Below are 22900 nucleotides of genomic sequence, written 5' to 3'. Positions count from 1 at the left end.
ACTGAGCTGGCATACAGTGACCTACATTTTCTAATTTATTCCCTTTTTTCACTATGGTGATCCAGTTGTTCAGTGCCATCGATGTTACTTTTCTCACATATGAATTGGTTACACTCCAACGATCATGGTTTTTTCATTACAACATCAGGAAAGCTTCAACTGAAGTTCAGCTATGTTCTATTCGTGATGTAAACCTAAAAATCCCGAACAATTCACATTAACATTTAGGTTGTATTCACCACAAACTAATCTTAGTTGAAGTACTTCTAAAAACCAGGAAGACTGAATAATTATTTCATCCTAGTATAGGACTCGATTCCTAGTGGAGTTATCTGTGCACTGTTGTGATTACAACCTGCAATTTATATCAACTCCTACGAAACCCTTTCAACTAATCTTTGTTAATCTTTAGTATTAAAAATATGTAAATTACTGTTATCTTAATTTCTGACTTAAATTTATGATATACTTGCATATATACATATATGATCTAAATAATTTTTAAATTATACTATTACACTATACTAAAAACAATGATAAATTTCTATAGTATGTTTATTATAGTGTATTATCATTTACATCATGTATTATTTGTTATCGCATATCATGTTATAATTCTTTTTTATCCTTTTTACATTTCAATTGATCTATGGTTCTTTTAAAAAAAATATTATTTACTGTTGATAATGATTTGTTGCTTAAAATGATTTAAGATGATATAACATTCAACGCTGTTTTTCCTCTGTCACGTTTCTGTTTACTGTTAACGTTATAACTAGCTAGTAGTAATGACGTTGGTGGTGGTGGTGTGTGTGTAGGTATTGATATTTATATTTCTGTTCTACACGATGAATTATAAAGGGTGAACATGAAATTTTATGCATGAACTGGAATGTTATTCTTGTGATATTCAAACATTTATTCAAAACATAAATTTAATGAATGAATTTTTATCTGGTTCATTTAATATGACTAATATATTAGGTAAATTCTATATACATAAAAATATTTATTTATCGAGGTAGTAAATATATTCAGAAGGAAGGCTGGTAGGTCCTGGGTTCGAATCTCGCAAGGCGGGATCGTAGATGCGCACTGCTGAGGAGTCGTTGTCTTTTGTGACAGTTTGGTATCATCCAGATAATCAATGGTTATAGAGCTCTTGACAGTTGTTTAATGCTTGTATAGGACTCCTATGGATTACACAACATTATTCTGTGCGGATAAAATTTCTGATCTCAAGTTCTTATGGTTAGGTAAACACTTTTTGCTCATTAAGTCAGTATATGTTTCCTCTGAAATTTCAATATCATCTGTTTTCAAATGATTCTCTTCCCAATAATATTGGGTTAGAATTACGTCATATCACAAACGATCTAATGTTGAAAAAGGTAAACTTTTGAGTTACGAGTTAATATTCAAGTAGCATCGTGTTCACTACAAGAACTAAAGGTTTTAGGCGTGATTAGACAGCTGCTTAATGTTTCTCGGCCTTCAATAGTTCTCCAGTTGATGTTAATCCATAATGAATGCAATCTTCAAACCGATTTCATTCTAAGCCTGCTTATTTAATGTGAACTTTGAAGTGCCTCATTTGTAGTATTCTAAAATTGTGCTTGTGCAGAAAAACAAATTCCCTTTTATATAGGCATCTATCATGAAATAGCTTTAGTTTAATGTCTACCGAATAAGCTTGTACTTTTGTTTATTACTGTTTTTCTAATTACTATTTCAATATTAAATATATGAAGGAGGTATATTGTGAACATGTTTCTCATGTTAGTAATTCTTATAATGTCAATTTGCAGATGTACGAAATGAACATAAACTAAACAATGGGGCATCATATTCCATATGTGTGATATACCAACGATTGTGGGTCATTTTCTTTTTTCTTTCCATAATACTACATTAATAACCGAGGGCAAAACAATTATTACTTCGATGTACTATTAAATTATTGAAAGGTTAAATGTACTGGACTTTCACTTTAAGGATCGATTTTTCCTTTTATTCATATTATTGAAAGAAAGCCTTCATAAACGCAATAAATTTAATAGTATAGGGATTTTAGAGATGATTGAATTTCGTTGTTTAACATGACGAATTGGCTTTAGTTAGATAACCGTTAACAACCATGAAGCATTGGACATATACTTCATTCTAGTATTGGATTCCTCAGCAGTTCGTCTCCACGACTCTTCTAGAGATCGAACCCAAAACCTCCAGGCCTTGTGGCGGACACTTAAACTACGAATGCTGAATCATCATTTAATGGTTTGCATTTTTAATTCAAGTTATTTCTCAGTAGGATGAAACATGAATATAGTACCTCCTGGTTTTCAATGGTGTTTTAACTAACATCTGTCCTTGAAGTAAGACTGCAAAATAAATTTCATGCTTCAGTAGCATAGGATGATGAAATCTAAAGTTAGGTGTCGATTAAATGTACTTTCCTCTTTATGAACGTTTGTTTGAAATTGCAGTGGTAACCTAGTGATTATCGTTTCTCCTACCAGAGATACCAAGGATAGTGATGAAAGTTTTGTTTTTCCGAATAATTTGATGTAAATAGAGTCATGTCAGCAAAATGTTAAAAAAAATCTATTCTCTGTAATGTATGTGTATATGTATAAATTCATATTATAGGTATCAATATTTTGTTAACTGTTTAGGATCTATTTAGATACACCGTAGTCTGTGTTTATTTTCACTTTTTTCCCTTCTATTTCTAAATAACGACAGTAGAGAATCATAGGCGTATTTATATATATATATATATATATATATATATATATATATATATACTTTCAAGGTTTAATTTGACTATTTTGTTTCCGTTTTATTGTTGGAACTTATTTATTTATTTTATGGTATTATGATTAGTAGTATTAATATTATTGTGTTGAGTAAGCTAATTTAAACGCCCCTTTTAGGTGTGGCACGTTTATTGGTTTACTGAATAGACACTTCGTTCGATATATTGAAATATCATTGCCATATATATATAACATTCATTTTCAGTGTTTCGTAAATATATGAAATTTTTGAACTCAACATGAAATATTATTCCCAATAAATTCTCATTAGATTCTATTGTTATAAATGAGAATTTATTGAGAATATTCTTCGTTTGGTTTATAACATCCAATAAAATGGGATTTTTAAAGGATAAACTTTATAGTAATAAATATAAGGTGGTGGTTGGAGGTTGTCAACAAGAAACCCTGGACCCGGGTTTCGTGCTACTTGGCACTCGTCAGCAAGGTGTGCCTGTAATCTTGTGGGAACTGGTGCTCCCTGACGGATTCGATCCCGTGTCACCCAGCTTCACAGTCAGAGACGTTACCACTGAGGTATTCGGGCCGCGACCGTCCTCTTGTAGGACTGAGATGTAATCACAAGTGATTGATCACTGGGTTGTGACAAATATTTCTCATGTATATACATTAATAAAAATGTTTATAATATAAGGTTGTTCATATAAAAAAAATAAATGGAACAGTTGTTTCATTAAATTTTCGTGAAATAAAACAATTACTTTTTGTAGAAGTGAATGATTTGACTACATTAACATGAAAAATGAAATGAGGCTAAAAGTTCACATTTTATTTATGACAGTGAAATATGACATTCTCTTTAATTCTTCGATCAATTTGTGCCTATAGTCTGTATCAATATCATAGTGATTAATTAGTTTTAAAGATAATATGGATATACATTACTGAAATATACCTTTGAATTACTTAGTGTTCACTGAAGTCTTGGTGGTATTATATTTAAAAAGCAAGATTTTCATACACTTCGTTTAACTTACGTAAACTGTAGAAAAAAAGGATAGTAATACATTTTAGGTGAATTCATATTTATGTTATGTTGAATACCACCGTCTCATATAACGACTTTCTTTTATGTAGTGAAGTAATTTTTTTCATCTACACTGTCATGTCATATTGATATCTCATTTATTATTCGACGATGAATAACTGAAGGACTACTCAATGTTAAATTTACTAAGTATACATTTATATACTCGATTTTTAACTAAACACTGATTTATGAATCAAAAATTTTCTGCCAATATCGGCTCGACTCAAAGTCGTTCGAACAGCAGAAGCAATATCCATTCGGACTAAAACAACCTGAAACTGTGTACGAAAGAAATATATTCAGCTCCTCCTATTACCTTGGTCAACCTCAGAATTAGTAAACCAATGGTAGCCTTAATTATAAAATCAACCAATTTGATAAATCTACAAATAACGTTTTTTAATCATATATTATTATCTTTCTAGGCAAAGATGGATAGTGGCTAGCAGTGGAATCCAGGACGCGCTTTTTGCCTTATTGTTGTAAATTGCATGCACCAATAATACAGTGATCGCTAACATTGATATTATATTCAGCTTTGTTCAATAGCCCTTGCGAAATCCATACGTTTCCAGTCCTCTAATCAGGACTTTGTCGTTGACATGCTTTTAGAGATAACACTTTCATCATCTCAATCTCCAGGAGTTGAACTTTTACCAGGAGGCTCACTTGTTGACTTAGAATACGCCGACGACATAGTTTTATTTGGTGAAGACGCTGACAAAATGCAGAGTCTTCTGACCACCATAAGCAACTATGCAAGCATGTTCGGGATGCGATTCTCTCCCTCGAAGTGCAAAATGTTACTTCATGATTGGGTTGCATCGACACCTGAACTAATGATAGGGAGTGAAGTAGTTGAGCGTGTCGACCGTTTCACTTATCTTGGGAGTCTCATCAGCCCTTGTGGTCTGGTGTGTGACGAAATCTCAGCACGAATACAGAAGGCTCGTCTAGCTTTCGCCAACTTGCGCCATTTATGGCGTAGGCGAGATATCCGTCTAGCAACCAAAGGACAGGTTTACTGTGCAGCAATTCGTTCCGTTCTACTTTATGGCGGTGAAACATGGCCGATAAGAGTAGAGGACATTCGTAGGCTACTAGTATTCTATCATAGGTGTCTTCGGAGCATTGCTCGTATATCCTGGTACCACCAGGTAAGTAATGCAGTTGTTAGGAAACGGGTACTAGGTAAGGATGGCAAATCGATTGATGAAGTAGTGAAATTTCATCAGTTGAGATGACTGGGACACGTATTATGTATGCCCAACCACCGACTGCCCCGACGTGCAATGCTATATGGTGTAGGAGTAGGTTGGAAGAAAGCTGGGGGCGGCCAGACCAAAACGTGGCACAAATCCATGAAGTCACTGACAATTGGACTGAGCCATGTTGGTAGGTGTAGACTACCTGGTTGGGATTCACGAGATGATAGCAACCGATGGTTAGAGACCTTGAATGACATGGCGAAGGTGCATCCACTCTTTGTGTTCTACCAAATTCTAACCTTTTGAATTCTTCACGTCCCTATCCTTTTTCTCTTTCCAAATTTATTTCACTGTATTATACTCCTTCAATAGCATCTTCAAACCCTAATCTTTCACATAATGCTTATACTCTTACTACTTCTACCACTATGGGATTTGAATCGACAACTGCATCTCTGTGCTAATTTGCTATGGCAACTCGAACTGATGTACGTACGTACGAAGTTCTACGTTGTGACTCACTGACTGACCTCTAATCAGGACAACCGAAAAGTTACACCAGAAATGGAGCTTTGAAAAGATGTGTGATTTATATAAAATGACCACACCATGAAGGTCATAATAAAATGGAGATGGTAAAAGCTACTATAATAATTGCTTTAGTAACAATAACATTTCATAACATTGGTATTGGTCAATCCTAACAAACTTTCTAGATCTAACTCGGTTTGTACGGTTGCATAATGTTACTAGACTTAAATCTGTGTATACAGTCTCGTTCATGATTATCGAGCTAGAATAAAGAACATAAAATAAATTAGAAATTGTGTTATACTCTTAGTTTGCCAAATTATATTTGAAGTAGCTTATTTCTTACGTGAATTTTATTCTGAAATTACGTTAAGTTTTTCTCCATGTGTAATATCGAGTAGTTAAAGTTAATCTTCTTCACAATGTGTGTTTATTAAACGTCCTTAAATTGGATTCTCTCAACAGTGTTACGGTCACAATTTTGAAAGCATAGTTTGATCTTAAATTTGTATCACCAGTGAAGTACCTTGTTCAGTTTATGTGTACAACACTACAGTTTAAGTATAAATTAGTAGGCTGTTAAAGTCCACAACTACTTCATCACAAGTAATGATGAAACATCCAAGTCCACACTTTCCAAGGGCATTTTAAACGTTTTTTAACATTCCTGAATATTTCACATTTCTCTCAATAATTGTTGAATGTTCTGACCAGTTTTTAGTTTTCGATTTATGCTGTTGATCTCAAATATATATATATATATATATATATATATTACAAGAACGTACAGGAAGTTTATTTGTCAACTGCTGAATTACATATTGCCTTTACAATTTATCAATACTACTCTGTCTTTAATCAAATCCAAAATAAGCGTAGATGTACCTAAATCTGTATTTTTAGTGATTAAAAGCCAAATGTTTCGACAATTAAGTCACTGCTTTACAAAAACCATTTGTTTATTGTCATCAAAATATGTTTCGGTCATTAAATTATGTTGTAGTACTCAGTAACTCTTCTTTTATTATACATTTTATTGGCTTTCATTATTTCCATGTCTTTCGTCATTTTGTTATCTATAGGTAGTGTGGTTAGAACAACAAGTTGCAAAGGTTCGAGTTAAACGAGATGTGCACATTCCAGTTAGTGATCCGAAATGGCCTCAGATGTGGTATTTAGTAAGTTTTGTGTATGTTAATGAATCTTTAACATTTTATCTACCAACCAATTGTGGATAAATAGTGTATATCATGTTTGTATTTGTGTTTTTTTATTTGTTACTTGGCTATCCATTTAATCTTTTGGCTTTTTCCGAGTTTCATGTGTACTGCGCTTTAACATTTCCTTATGACTGAGTGGGCCGATAACACATTACTGTAATTTCCATTACGAGGTTAGTAAGAACTGATCCAGTTAAAGCTAAATAGCATAATCTAAATAACATGAGCAGTCAAATATTGTTCATACGGATAATCAGGTTTGATCTCGAGTCAACCCCTGGATTAATGATAGAGAGGAAAAAGCTGAGCGTATGACGGCTTCATTTATCTGCGAGTCCCACCAGTCCTGATGTCTGCAGTATGAGAAAATCTCATGACGAATTCGAAAGGCCCAAATGGCTTTTACCCAACTGGCGTCATATGGGGGTTGGTGAGATATCGGTCTGCTAACCAGAGGACGAGTTGCATGCGCAGCAGTCTTCTTTGTCATACTTTGTGGGCATGAAATATACCCCATTAAGAATAGAGGATATTCGTAGAATATTAATATTCGACCATAGGTGTCTTCGAAGCGTCGCTTATATATTTTTGGACAACCGAGTAAGTAATGCCAGGGTTAAGAATAGGATACTAGGTAAAGAAGAAAATTCGATTGATGAGGTAGAAAATCACCATTTGAGATGACTGGGATATGTTTTCAGTATGCCCAACCACCCACGATTCTGGGATTTCACCTGACAATCTCATTTCTCTGTACTAATTGGGTATAGAAACTTGAGCTGATATACATGCGTACGAGGTTCTACGTTGTGACTCATTGACTGACTGTAATAACTTAAACCATGGAAGCATTTTCGGTTATTCCCAGTCTACCTGGAAATATTTATTTCATAATGGCTGACAAGATGCTCCGTTTATCGTGATTTCTGACTATTGCTTGTGACTTCATAATACTTCTTAACAATCATATCTTTATACAAAAGAACTAGTTGACTTGTGTCTTTGATGACTTCTTATTTGTAGGAATCCCATCCCACTTAGAGTGAATTATTATTGCTAATGTAGTCACTTTTTAATAATATGATTAGTAGTCTTCAGCTTTTTTATAATTAATATCAAACGATTCTTCAATATCCTCTTGACTGTTAACTGTAAATAAAATATCTCAATTTTTATTATCTATTAATGTAGTGGGGATTTGTGGAATTTATAAAATTTTCATAGTTTAAATCACGAATTGGTTGTAACTATGTCGCCATTAGAAAACCTGTAAGCACTGGATTTCTATTTAGTCAGTATGGGACTCTTCAGCAATGCATGTCTACTACTTCACATACAGTAGTCGAATTCACAACTTTAGGTCTCGCACACGAACGTCTAACCTCTAGACCACTAAGTCGCAATTCATTGGGGTACAGGTCTAAACTTCAACAACTCACAATATTGCACAACCCTTATTTTCTAACAGTTTCTCAGTTAACGTCAATTCCTGATGAAAACATTCATCGTATAGTGTTTATAATCTTTGTAGTGTTTAATTTTCTGAGCTGGATGGTTTGATTGTGAGTTTTTTGTTATCGTTCTAAATACAACACCATTCAGTCTATTTACAAGTTTCCTCGATCATTCTACTAGACTTCGTGTCCGATGATGTGAATTCAATATTTCCTTGGTTATAGTGATATATTAGTCAATAGAAGCAAATTTCTGGACTTATGTATATTGTTTCCGAGAATATACAGCAATCAAATTGATGTAATTTTCTTTTTAGAATTTGATATTTTCCCAATTGGATTATCATTATTAAGCTTTTAATTAAAAGTAATCATTTCGCAAATTTTAAAGAAGCCATTTTAAAAATTACTTTCTTATTTTACTGACTTTTTTTAAAGCAAAATATCGTGTAACTGTTTATTTTTCTGCATTCAGATCTAAAAAATTATCTTACCGTATATTGTTTTTTAATACTAAATTTACGGTATACAACTAAGTTAGATTAGATCTGAATTTAACTTATTTAAAAGTATTGAAATTCGGTGTATCTTAATTGTTTTCCGAACTGTGGTATTGATGAGATATCCCCATTTCGCTATAATTATCATTAAATGGAAAAGTTGTTTAGTTTGTGTGTATATTTAACAATCGTATATGATATTCTTCTATATCTTTAATTGCTTCATTTTTACTTTACTAATGACCGACAATAATGCTGTTCAATTTTGGATAATTTCAATTCTTTTTCAAACATCATAGTAGCGATGAACTTCTCTACCACAACGCGTAAACTTTGAAAAGGCGTATGAATAAATTGATCAGTAATTAACAAAATGTTTTAAGATTTCGTGCAAATGCATACATTACCCCATCACTTTTATTAAAATATAAAGACAGATGTTTTATTAAGTTTTCGAAGATGTATCTAGAGCTTAATTTTGTTGCATGTTTAAAACTGTATTTTGAAAGTTTGTAAGGTATGAAATTATCGTGAACTGACTTAAGGAAGAGAGATATTGGTCACTGGATAACCATTTCGTCCTCGCAAGAACGTCTTCAGGAGTCCGCATTCACAATCCAGTCATTTACTGAGTGTAGGGTTATCAAGCCTCACTCCGATCAAGATACCCTCAAACCACTGAGCTATCACCCAGTGGTTCAAGTTTATAAATTGAGTATTGAGTGACCCTCATTCATTGGGATCCGTAATAAGTATCGTACTCTGGGAATGCTTGAACTCTACCAGTTGAGACTTCCTTACTGCCACTTCAAAAATTAACAAAGCCAGTAACTTGTAAGTTAGTTATTGTTATCAGGATGGGGAGTTTACTAGAATTGTTCAGTTTAATGATAGTTTCACACTATGAATTAGTTGTAGAGTTTCACAATAGTATGAAACAACTATCCAAGGATTCCTGGTTTTCAATGATACATCCAACAGTATTCAATGTGATAAAAATATCTTCAAACTAGGTAATATTCACAAATCAACCATCCTAAACATAGAATTATGAACGCCCCCAAATGCCCTGGTAAGGCCGAGAGTGGGGAGAGTCCGCTCTCCCTCTCGAAATGCTCTCACATGGCCACGCGTATATAGTCTCTGCCAGGAAGTCCTACTCACTGCCTTCTCGTGGCGGGGGTGCTATTTACAAAATTGAGAGGACGAAAAGCGAATATCCAGCGCTTTAACGGGTTGGTGAATGTGGAGTGTCCACCTAGAGGAGTTGAGAAACCCTGATTCCATACCAATGGTGCACATGTGCTCCAGTATCCTGAAGGAACGAATGGCGTATGAATCAATCTTTGGTCACCGACTACCATGGGACTGCATCTTCTTATGATGCTCCACTGCCTTGTGGATCAGACCTTTAGGTCAAAGGCTCCGGGTGTGGCCCCCTAAGAAAACCACCTGTTTCAGTTTGGGCACCTGGGCAGTATCACAGCCTTCACACAAATCAAATGAGATTTGTGTGGCGCATATGTATCCGGTGCTTCCTTGTACCAATATCTATGTGTTGAAATAAATAAATAAATAAATTATGTTTGAATACAGACTTTTTATTTATGGACCATCTTTTCGTTTTTTTACTGGTTCTCGTTTGTTTAACACATCTGCAAAAAATCGAAAAGTTTATGGTACAAAAACTCGTTGAATTTCTGTTTTTCTTTTCCACTTCGTTCGTTTGCTTCCAATTCATTGAGATTATTAGTTTAATCTTTGGTAATAGAACTTTTTTCATCAGTATGTATTATCTATTGGTGATGGTAAACAAATTAGTTTGATAGTATGATGTTCATGTCAATCATTTAGCCTATCCTAGTATTTTTTTGAAAAAAAAGTTGTTTTTATAATACAGATAGCTTTGTTTCCGCACGATTAGCTAATTATACAAAAAGAAATTAAATAAATTGTTCATTTTATTTATTTGTTGTAGGGTAATTAATAAAAGAAATCATTCAGTTGAATTAAAAATTTTGTTGCCAAATGTGGTATTTTATTTTGTCTATTCTTAACCATACAAGGTTTATAACATGACTTGTAAAACTGATTCAATCAAATGTTCACTTTGTTAGTATGCGTCTAATCAGTTATCTTAAAAACGCTTTTCATATTAAATTGAAATGAGTTGCTGCTACATGAACGAGGTGGTCGGACTTGCCTATCGTGATAAACCAACCGTTCCTCAAGATCCTTCCATGCCAGGCAAATCGGTTGAGGAACGGTGAGACTAGAAGCAGCAAACTCAAGGTCCGAGGGCGAAGTCGTACTACTGACTGTACAGAGGTGTTACGGCAGTAAAGTATAACAGCATAACAGCGACGTTGCCTTCCTACGAGGAAGAGTGGAGTTAGGAAAGGTCGACCCTAAAAATCCACATCGCCTTATCCCACGGATTCCCGTCCCCGACAGTAAGGTCCCAATAAGTACGGAGTTAACACGAAAATTACTCACAAAAAGGTTGTGTGTGACCAGTCTCAAGCAGTTGTTCCTTGAGCATTGCGGTCACTCTCTCAGGTCACTATAAGACCACCTCTGACCCGATTTCTTTTTCAGGTGCCTCTATGAGAACCTATCCACGGTGTGGGTAACCAAGAAGTAATAACCTCCTTTATGCCTCTAACAGTACTCAAGACTGAAATGAGTTGAAGAACTATTGAATAACTTGTTGCATCAGTATTTCGAAGACTTTACAAACCGTGATCGCTCTCGATTTTTACAGGTTTTAATCGGTAGTTCGTTATTGTGCATTCTATCGTTTAAAAATGAATGATATATTCGTAACATCCCAATGAGTAGAAAAATTAGATTTCTTGACGTTTCGTGACTCAGTGTAAGCCACTTCGTCAGGGAATAAATAACCAAATCAAAATTAATCCAAGCTTAAATAGTACAACGGAATGACAGTAATATTATGTGGTCAGTCAAAAAACAGGTCTGAATAAATCAATGTCATGTCATTTCGGTCAAGGTGATTCGTAAGGGACATGTATTTAAATTTGCATGTGTATATGTGCGCACTGTAAAGGATAAAAATGTGTGACCTTTGTAGTGATAAAGGATAGAGTTTAATTTGTAATATAATAATGCGAATTGGGAATAATATCAGATTAGGTGGCTAGGATAGATAGTCTAAGTAAGGTGTATGGTAAGGCCTTCTTTTCTATTGAAAACAGTAGGATTAAGCGTTATATGAAACGCTTCAGCTACTCTCCATTCTTTGTAATTGGGAAAACATTTTTGTAATATTTCGATATTTTCGAAATCGATTTGGTTGTCGTTGAAAATGGCGTGAACTGCTATTGCCGATATAATTTGAAGTTTATTCAGTTCTAAAAGATTATTAAGTGGTTTCTTTGTGTACCTAACATGTTCTTTAGCTCGAGTCAAGATTTCGCGAGATGACTCTCCAATATAGAAGGCATCACAATCGACACAACCTAATTTGTAGACACAGTTCTGTTTAGACATGAATGGGATTTTTTCTTTTAAGCGAACTCAAGTATTTCGAAGTATGTTCGTTGTTTTGTAATATGCTTTGATTCTGTGTTGTTTTAAATTTCTTCGGAGTTCTTCTGTTGTGCGATGACGGTATGGTAAAACTGCAGTACCAATCCATGGTATTTCATTCGAATTATTATTATTACGTAATGAAACGTCTTGTTTTAACATATTTCTAGTAATCTTCATAGGAAAATTATTAAGTTCTAAGATGCTGGTTATATTTTTTTGTTCTTTTTGTTTATCGTCTTCCAATGTGATAATCTTGTTAGCTCTTCTAAAAAGATTTAGCGCTAAGGAGATCTTTGCACTGAAAGGATGTGCTGAATTGAAATCAATGTAACGATTTCTATCGTTAGCTTATTAAGTAAAGGATACGTTAGATTGTCTATTTGTGGAACCATTTCTTAATGTTATTTGTTTATAGGAATTTTACTGTTAGATTTTTAAAGATGTCATCTCCTGCTCAATAGGGGTTGTGCGTTAAACATTTCACTACAGTTGAGTTTATATCTCTTAAAGGAAAACATACATACACGAACTCACGAGGAATGTTTTTAATCTTTGTATTTGTTTTATTAGTTTAAGAATTATTCAATGTTTGGTTGATGTTTTTGATAAATAATTTATGATAATCTTTAGGGAATCCTAAATTTTGACAAATAGTTTCTTGGCTTTTTCTTTAATGATAAATAATTTTACAGTTATTGTATTTCAGTTCAGTATTCTATAGTGTATCCATAAATATAATTCAATGATGAGTAGATATTTACATACATTTATACGTGTGTGTGTGTGTGTGTGGAAGTTTCAGACTTTATAATTTCTATTATCAGCATTATTTTCCACTAGTTTTGGTATTGTTTCTCATTTCTGTAAATTTATTTTCTTTAGGATTCTTTCAGTTTTCTTGTGTTTCTTTAGCAATCTAATGGACCATAGGCATATTACATTGTTTACATTTTTTTACTAGACAAACAAGCATGCTCGCTAACTTCATTTAAAAAATGTGTTTCTGGATTCATTACAAAAAGAAGTGACTTTACGGATCGGTTCCATGCTGTTTCAGCTTATCATTCATAACTGGAAATTCACATTGACGTGTACTAATCTGAAAAGTTTGATTAAATTTTTTAAATGAAGAACTGAAGTGAACGATTGACGTCGATGACTTGACCTTATATAATTGATTAACCTAAAGTTTCAGAGGAACATAAGATATTTTCAGATACAATTCTTTTAGTTTGTTTGTATATGCTTATCATGATCACAACTTTCTATGAAAAATTGAAGTTTCCAAACGACGTATTCTTTTGATGATTAACTTTTTTTTCTAAACTTAATCTTTTTGAAACAAAGCACTGTGGAACGTCTTCATTTCTAATTCTTTCCGTCAGAATGATGACACCTGACCATTTAGTATCGTGTATGAACCCAAATTTTCTATCGAAACACCATTCTTCATTTCATGACTATAAGTATGTTTAAACACAACCAACCGTTAGACTATTAAAAGAATATTTTTGATAATATTAGTCTGTTTATTTCTCCAATATTATATAATAAGAGATTATATAATCTAATACACACTTCCATTCTTCACATATTTACGAGTTATATATTATTATGAATTCATATTTTTAGGGCTATTATTTGCTTCTATAGACAACATTTTCCCGTCAAACAAAACCATTTGTCTTTAATTTTACTCACAGATTTGACTAGTTCACTACTGACCAAATGGTACTACATAACTATATTGATGCTTTTTTTATTAACCTGACTCCATTTTTTACAAAACAATTATTCGTTTTAGTGACTACTGTCCTAATTACAGGTTAAACTTTAAGGTGAAAATATGTGGCGACATCACTTTCAAAAATCTGTACTAAACCAAGAAATAATTGAAGAATTTCTACATTTTATTCATCAAACACAAAATATATGTAGAAAACCGAATTTTTTCTAACATCCTAAACAAAAATTCTGATCAAATTACATGGCGTCACAAAGCAAGCTTTTGAATGATTTGCTGTATTCGAAGAACATTTTTATCATCTTAATTTTACTATCATTTTCATTTCTGACTTGTCTTTTTCGACAATTTGATATTAAGATTCATTCGGATGAATGTATCAGTGTTTTATTGTGCCTTTAGTACGTATCTAAGTTTTATTGAATTACATTTGATCATTATCATGTCAATGAAATTATCTGAAGACTTTCAATATCTTACTTTATGAGTATTTTATTAAAGAAAATTTATTAGAAGACTACTTGGATAATTGTTTCTTATTTACTATCTTTCCGCTGATTTAAAACCCTACACTCGGATTTGTTTAGGTTGTTTAACGTACCCTGTACTTACCTTCATCAGTGTATCTCTTTGATACATACTGTATCAATGATTATATCATTTTCAAAGTGTTTAAAGAATGCCAATGGTGAATACATTTTATCTATGAATATTTCGTTACTCTGCTTTATATTTGAGGTTATCACTTATTTAAAAATTTCTTCTCACAGTCTATAGGTAATCAGTAATATGAATAAAACTTTGCTCATTTTAAGAATGTTCGGCCAAAGTATTTCATACAATTCTGTATATTAGACTACGAATGTACGGTTGATGACCATAGATTGGCCAGCAGAGTTTGGTTAGCATATATAGTGATGTACAACATGATTATGAGCACTTTACTGGTAGAGATACATATTATCTTTTTGCATAATACCCTTAGATTTGTTTACTTCTTACAAATATTAATTAAGGTCAAGTTACCAAGACGTTTTCAATTCACTAGAGTCTGTTGTTTAACTGATATATTGATTATGGAGCGGTAGCTCACAGGTTAAAGCTTTCGACTTGAAGCCACTAGATTGAAGATTCAAATCTAGGTCTATCTACTTCGGTTTGGAAAACTGGGTAGTATACGAAGCTGTACCTCGTTAATGAGTTAGTAATTAATATCTAGTTGCTTTGTTTCCCGTTATAATTTATTCAATACTATTCTGGGAATCACATAAGTCACAGTTTTGTTTCGTTTGCATCACTACTTGTTTCTACAGACTGAGGCATTGTAATATGAACCATTGAAGACTGTACGTTTTTCTTATGTAAATCCAGTCATCATTCAAGATATACAATTATGTTTAAACTTTAATGCATTTCATGGGACTTATTTCTTTGAATTATCTGTTAGATTTAATTGAGATCATTTGATAAGTCATTAGGTCCAGTGAATCTCTGCAATGATATGTAGTCGTAAACAAAAATCATTTCTTTAGCATTTCATAAAAACGTTTTTGAACTTAAGAGAAATTTATCTGTCTTTCGGTCTATAAAACTTCCAATCTTGGCACTTTTTTACTGTTGTAATCTCAAACTGTTTTTACCCTATCATTACATATGATGTGATATTATAGTAACGATTTCACATAACATCAGTACATTGATGTAAATATTAATAATGCAAGTGAGATAATTTCTAGATAAATTTTTGCACTTACTCAAACGAGCTACAAATACTCATCTAAAACTCTAAATTACTTTTCGATTTTCTTTGGAATAGACCCTATGGACATAAAGTTTTATAGCTGTCACCATAATCTTTGAATCATTGTTTTAATCTCTGATATTCGCTATTATTAGATGAAATTTAATACTCTGTAGGTTAATTTTCATTAAGAGATTGTACAAACCATCTTTACTTTCTAAAACTGAATCAATGGTTTTTAGTCATTTAAGTAGCATAGTCTTATGCTTATTGTAATACTCTTGAATATAATGTAAATCTAATTACTTTGAAAGAATCTTCCTTACCATTTATTTTGCTATATTTTCAGTTCACAAATTAGTGCTTAAATGATTTCTTTCCTAAAATATATGTAGTAGATCTATTGTTTTTATGTTAACATTATAAAACAAGATAATAGACAGGAGGTATGTCTGTTATGAAGTATTTACGTGATACAAATACGCGACATTCAATCGTCCATTCGCATCTTCCGGTGTATTCTTCAATCTAAACTGCCTTCTCGTTTGGTTTCTAAGTGTTCTGCCAAAGTCGTGCTTTCGATCCACTGAAACTCTTTACTCTGTCTGATAATTGTTGGAGCTTCGATATCACTTTCCACTACACACCGCTTTCAAACATTCTTATGAGTAGCGTCCATTGAACCTCTATAATTATGGATTATTTGTTATGAAGAAAAACTATCCTTCTAGAACTTCATACTATACGTACAACTATCTCTTATCTACCGTTTAAGTTATCTATTGTCGATTTATGCTTCGTTAGTCTTTGCTAAATGTTCAATTGTGTTATCCTTTAAATTTTATTAAAAAGCAAACTAATAAATCTGTTTATTAGTATGTAACTGCTTTGTCACATTGTTTGTTTTCCTAGTTTGTTGGTGTTTTTCCTTACTTCTGCTTCGTTTTGACAGTTTCCCGTTAACTTTTTCTATTTATAAGTTCAAAGTGAACGAAAATACGAGATGATATATAGCGTAGTATATATATATATAAACCGAAATTAGAACGCTTTCATATTCATATCAGATTCATGAATATCTATTTTTGTTTCCCAACATTGTCATCAGACTAGATTTCTGATTTTAACAATGAATTGTTAAGTCTAATTTAAAGTTGGTTAAAGTGAATTTATATAGTGTAAAATAGGATATGAAAGGGGAAGATTGAAAAGATTCATTTTTTCCTCTTTTTTCTTTCTTATTTCGTTATTGTTCATATTTTATTGTTCAATTTCATGGGAATTCTTAATAACCAAAATTTAAGTGAAAGAAGATATAACTAATGTAACTGGAAAATTTAGAGTTATAAAATGTTTAGTATTGTATATTATCTAAATATCTCATGTATATAAGCAATTATCAATGAAGCGGTTGAACTATAACATAATTTGATTATTTTCGCATTATAATCATCGTTTTTATTTAGGTTTTCCAATAGGGGAAATATAAGTTGATAGACAGGCATAACTCAAGAATGGTAAATCATATAATAATAGTCTATAGGTCAAAATGAAGCTTATAATAAGAGGGACACGAATATGAATGATTTAATTACCTAACAATTATACAATAGGAAATATACATACCATATTCGTCCGTAGATAGTTCTCAAAGTTACCATTCATAAATCTCCACGGGATATAACAACAGGTATGTTAACTCGAGTTTTGAGTAACACTTTTAGTGTAGAGACTATTGATAATATAGCTACGTAAACCATCATAAGCAAAGTGGGGTTCTCACTTCAAGTTTAATGGTTGAAAATTAGGCTACATAACTAAATTAAAGAGTATACCCTCGTGTAGATACATAAATATGTATTTGAGTAGTCTCTGTTCTTTATTTGAAGCAAATTTTTTTATTAGAACCTTATGCATTTGGTTGTATTTTATGACGATTTTAATTTTAAAACAGATTGTTTTTGTTTGTCAGTCAGGTCTACCGCTGTTCATGATAGGTATTATTCCAATAAGTTAAGGTTGCTGGGGATAGTGTTAACGTAAAGTGACAGCAGGTAGGTGGTTTTACCCAATGAATTTAGTAATAAGATTGACTAAACATTAAAAGTTCCTGTAATCTCACTTGTGGAATAAGATATACTTGCAGGTGTTAGAACATTAAACGTGTTTTCAGAGGAGCTGTATGCATCAATGCAGCAAACAAAAGGTGGGAGTGATTTTATCTTACGGATAGATTGTGGTAGATTATTCCAGAGTGAGTTAGAGAGGTCTGAAGCTATTTATAATTCTATCGCTCATCGGAACCATTACCTATATTGTTTTCCAACCATAAACATAATTAACCTCAGCAGTACATGTCTTCGTATTATGTTATTGTTTAACATTCAATTGAAGAAAGACAATATTATATCAGATTAGATGATTTCTGTTATGATTACACTGCGTAAGTAGCACCAATACTGAGTTTAAAATCCTAGTTTAAGTAAATGAAGCAAATTTTGTCCTGAACATGTAGTGATTAGAATACTGCGATATGTTTTGCAAATTTTGAATTACTATTTTTATTTGCACTAGATATGGAACAAGAATAGTTGTTCATCCTCGTTGATGTTAAAATATTTCCACTTTTTCAACAGATACGAATTCTTTGTCTACGACTCTACGTATATTCTTGTTTTTCAGAAAATCTTTGTATCTGTAACACTATGATATATCAGACCTAGATCATCTAATAAGGGAATCATTGGAAATCCTGTCATAGTTATGAGATTGACGTAATCTGTGTTATTGTTTAATAAATCCGTTCATTAGGCATTAGAATAAGTCTTTGATGTTACTTTATTTATGGAAAAAATTCACTAATTCCTTTGTTGTGTCATTTATACAAACCTGTCATTTGACGTTATCTAATATCATTTATAGTTTTAAATGTATATATCTGAGTAGAGTTATACTTGTTTGTTGTAGTGAGTTATATTTCTTTCAGTGGATGTTTTCATTTCTCTAGTTAGTACTTCTGAAAATACATATAATCTGTAACAAACGTATACGTAAAACATCATTGTTACTGTTTTTCAGCCATAAATATTGGGGAATTTATTGAAGGGTTAACTGATGACGTAAATTGACCATTTTTTTAGTGTTCAGATTTTATTAGTCTAATATACTCATTGTTTTCCTGTAAATCTGTCATTTGTGTTGTATTCAACAGCTGATAATCAACTAACATTTGCAGCTTAATGTTCAAGTTTTTACCTTACTAGATTATCTACTAATCCCAACAGGAAACTTAAGTAGATGATGTGACTTTCCTTGGTGAGATAGACGTCAGTCGTTAGCCGTAAGTGAGTGGTCAACCTATAAACGGTGAACACAAAGACTTTTTAAAATATAATAACAACATCCAGTGTTTGTAGTTTTCTTCGTTTTACTAAGTTGTCGTCAATTAAATTTTTGAGTAGGTACCGGTCTTGTTCTTTCCTAATTATTATTTCACTGAAATATATCTTAGCTGCTTATTGATTTAAATTTTGTTGTTTTAAAGTAGATTTAGGTTTTGATTTGTTGTTTCTAATTTTTTCGACGAGTATATTTCCGTAGTAGATCTTTTGGCGAGATTATAATTTATGAACAAACCAATCAGATTTAAGATTACCAGGTCTTGGATTTTGGCACGAAATGCATCCATCTATTTGGCTAAATAGCTTTGTGGCATTTCAGCTTATGTCAGTTCGTGATGAAAACCCTAAATCTAGTTTATAACTCTAACTATCAACTGTAAATCATACTCTTTATTCTTCACACAGATTTATAACCCTCATTTAGCTTTAGTACGGTGGTGGACATTCTTAAGGTCACTTTAGAGTCGCTCAAAGGTCGTCCATAATATAAAGTCTCACCGGTACTGTTGCCAGATTTCGTTTCAAGAGAAGTAGACAAGGTAAAACTATACTATTTTGGGGGCCTTGGGCGATTTATCAACCAATCAGGAAACGCTGTCTAGTTGTATAGCTATTAACAAGATAAGGCAATAAAATAACAGTAGAATAATAGCTTAGATTTGAATAATTATGCTTTTATAGTAACCGAGAAAGGTCAAGTGTACTTATTGGGAGTCTGGTTAGTGTTGCGTTTTAGGGTTATTATCTCATGGAGTTCTTGTCACCAACTGACAACAGTTAAAATGTAAAAAGGATTAGATTCAATATTTAGAGTTACGCTGGAGTTTATAGATAAGTTTACAAATTTGGGTTAGGGTTTTCATTACGAACTAACATCAGTTATAATCTAATGCTTTCTCACCTTTCTGTTTACCAACTTAAGAAACTTAGGGTTGATATTCAGTGTAAGAGTTATAAAAGGGGAATATTATATAGCTTCACTAAACACTTAACTACACGTCGAATCATATCAAGAACTTTAACATACAATCTGGCTTAGGATCAAGTATATTTTGTAACTTTGCATCATCTTAAATTCACTTTTTGGTTGCATAATGGATATTTTCATTGATTGCCAGCATTTTAATAACTAATTATTTGTCATTTTTCAATTATTTGATCATAACATACAAGTCATCTATCATTGTACTTTAAATTTCGCGTAAAATACGTGAGGGGTTATCTTGCTTCTGATTTGTTAACTCAAGGCTGTTAGTACACTATACTTTTACCAGAGACAACTGAATCGAGTATTTAATTAGCTGTGTTTTTGTTTACTCATTATGTACTTAACAATAATCAATGTTAATTGGGCTTTTATAGGTTTGGGGAATATTTTCCCATAACTGGATGAAAACTGGTTATACTTTCATGCTATGATGTACGTTATCCATCGCTAGAATGAATTCTTAAAGCGGCCAGTAAAAAAAGTTGTTGGAATTTTCTTTGTTGATAATATTTATTCTCTGATAAGTAAATTTTCATGATTACAACTTGTTCCACGTACTCAATATGTTGCATCATTTGATGGCTTATGAAATTGACTTACTATATTTGTTTACCACATGGTTAGCTAAATAAATTGTTCTAAAGAATCATTTATATTGTAACAGTTTAATCAGGTTAGTCTAAACAGTATGTTCAGTTATTCCATATTCTAGTTGGATAGCTGAATAAGTAATGTTGTATTAGTTCAGTTTAATTTCAGAATTTTCGAAATAAATTCTACTTAGACTTTCATTTGTTCGTTAATGTACAAGTCCATTTTAATACTATTTTTACATCTAGAATCGTGGAGGTCCTGGTGGTCTTGATATGAATGTTCGATCAGTTTGGGCACGTGGTTATGCAGGTCAAAGTGTCGTGGTTACTATTCTAGATGATGGTTTAGAAACAGATCATCCAGATTTGAAAGATAATTACGTAAGTTGTATTTTCTCCTCTGAGACGTTTTCTTGATTACACTTTTCCATTTCTTGAAATGAAAATATAACAAAAAGTATCTTTTATGATACAATACTGTTTTGCTTTTGATGATGTAACCTATAACCTACATTATCTTTTAATTTTTTCTTAAACTGTAATAATAGAGAAAAAATCATTGTTTATGGAAAATATTCTTAAACGTCTAATGTTTTGTAACAAGTCGCATTGTTAGGTTCTGAGTTTCTAAGCATTATTTTATTGAATCGTTTCTGTTTAAATTCACTGTTGATTGTTTGTTTCATTATGATAAATAATTTCACGAATACTTACCTTAGTTATCTAATTCTCTGATAACTATGCTTTTAAATGCATCTAGTTTCAGAGTCTTTATTAGGTAATCTCTACTTGATTGAATTTCTTCATTTCAACTAATGAAGCTTGTTATTCATCAACATTTGTATGAATTCCATACCTAAAGTTATTTGCGTTTGTATTTTGCAGAATAACTGACAATCATGTGGATTTTTTTCTCAATTTCAGACAGTAATAATTGGTTTTAAATTTTCTTTTTTTCTTTGTGTGTTTCATATATCATCGTTTTTATTTTACTACAAAATGTGAAATTAATAATTGTTCGAAGAAGATTAAGCATTCCTTTATTTCTTTAAAAAAAATGTATATTTCTCAGAAAAATGTCATTTTGATTCTAGTGAGAAACCGTGGCCAGTGAAGTCCAATCCATGTCGGATGTAAGACAGTTATCCGGCTGAGACAATGGATAAAGGGCTGCTCAGGATCATGGATCGATTGAAGTTATACATTAACCCTGTTGGGTGCTGGCTCAGTGTTTTCCAGAGGTTAAGCGTCCACATGCGAGATCGTGGATGTTCACTACTGAGGAGTCCCATGGTAGGATGAGACGACCATCTAGGTCTAGCCTAGATCGACTCATGAATTGAACTGTTAAAATTACTACAATCTCCACAAATCCCCATAATGATATTAAATAAGAGATGAAATAACATCACTATTTATTTTAATAAATGCATTGTGATTCAAGTATTTTGTTTATCATGTTGGAATGTTGTTACATTCCATCTAATTTTTTTAATTTCATCCCTTTTTTGTTCTAAATTTTATTAACTAGCATATGTATACATTTATTTGTAGATGATATTCATCACCGATGATTATAGACTAGACGATAATAGAAAAATTAAACAGTATTTCAATAATTGTTTCATTATATTTTATGAAGGCTTTTAGTCATTCACATTCACGATATCAAATAAGAATAATTGATGGTAACTTTAGGGTTTTCCAGCTAGCTTAATATCATTCAATAGTGAAGTCACAAATCCCTGTATATATATGGTACATATTTTTCAACTCGAATCATTTATTGATGTAAACACCAACTATCGAAGAATTTCAGTTATCATTATGCCACCATTTTATTTTTGATTGTTTGAAATATAGGAAAATATGATTGTAAAATGTTAATAAAATGAAAACGAGTGGGGGGTAGTGAGAAATTTAATTACTGCACAATTTTCTACAAATGTTCTTTTTTTTAAAAAAACGATAGGCTAGAGCAGATAAACAGTTTTCTCGTACAAACTTACGTTGTTTAAATAGTGTCATAATTGAAAGAGTATCTGTTCTATGCGCAGTTTGATTTTACTGCCAAAAAAGCATTTCTTATACGTTT

General features: G+C 32.2%; 1 protein-coding gene across 1 annotated transcript in view; it reads left to right on the top strand.

The window, feature by feature from the left end:
* Positions 1–22900, top strand: part of Smp_160240 (furin-1 (S08 family)) — a gene marked incomplete at both ends in the record, with an annotated part of 92697 nt that overhangs the window by 21736 nt on the left and 48061 nt on the right. The window contains 2 exons of the mRNA XM_018797034.1: positions 6692–6787; positions 21052–21186. Coding sequence (XP_018652116.1) covers positions 6692–6787; positions 21052–21186 — 231 coding nt within the window. The remainder of the gene's footprint in view (positions 1–6691; positions 6788–21051; positions 21187–22900) is intronic.

This window comes from Schistosoma mansoni, chromosome 4, assembly GCF_000237925.1.
Source record: "Schistosoma mansoni strain Puerto Rico chromosome 4, complete genome".
Lineage (NCBI taxonomy): Eukaryota > Metazoa > Platyhelminthes > Trematoda > Strigeidida > Schistosomatidae > Schistosoma > Schistosoma mansoni.
The sequence above is the reverse complement of the archived record's forward strand: the minus strand, read 5'-3'. Positions and strand labels throughout refer to the sequence as shown.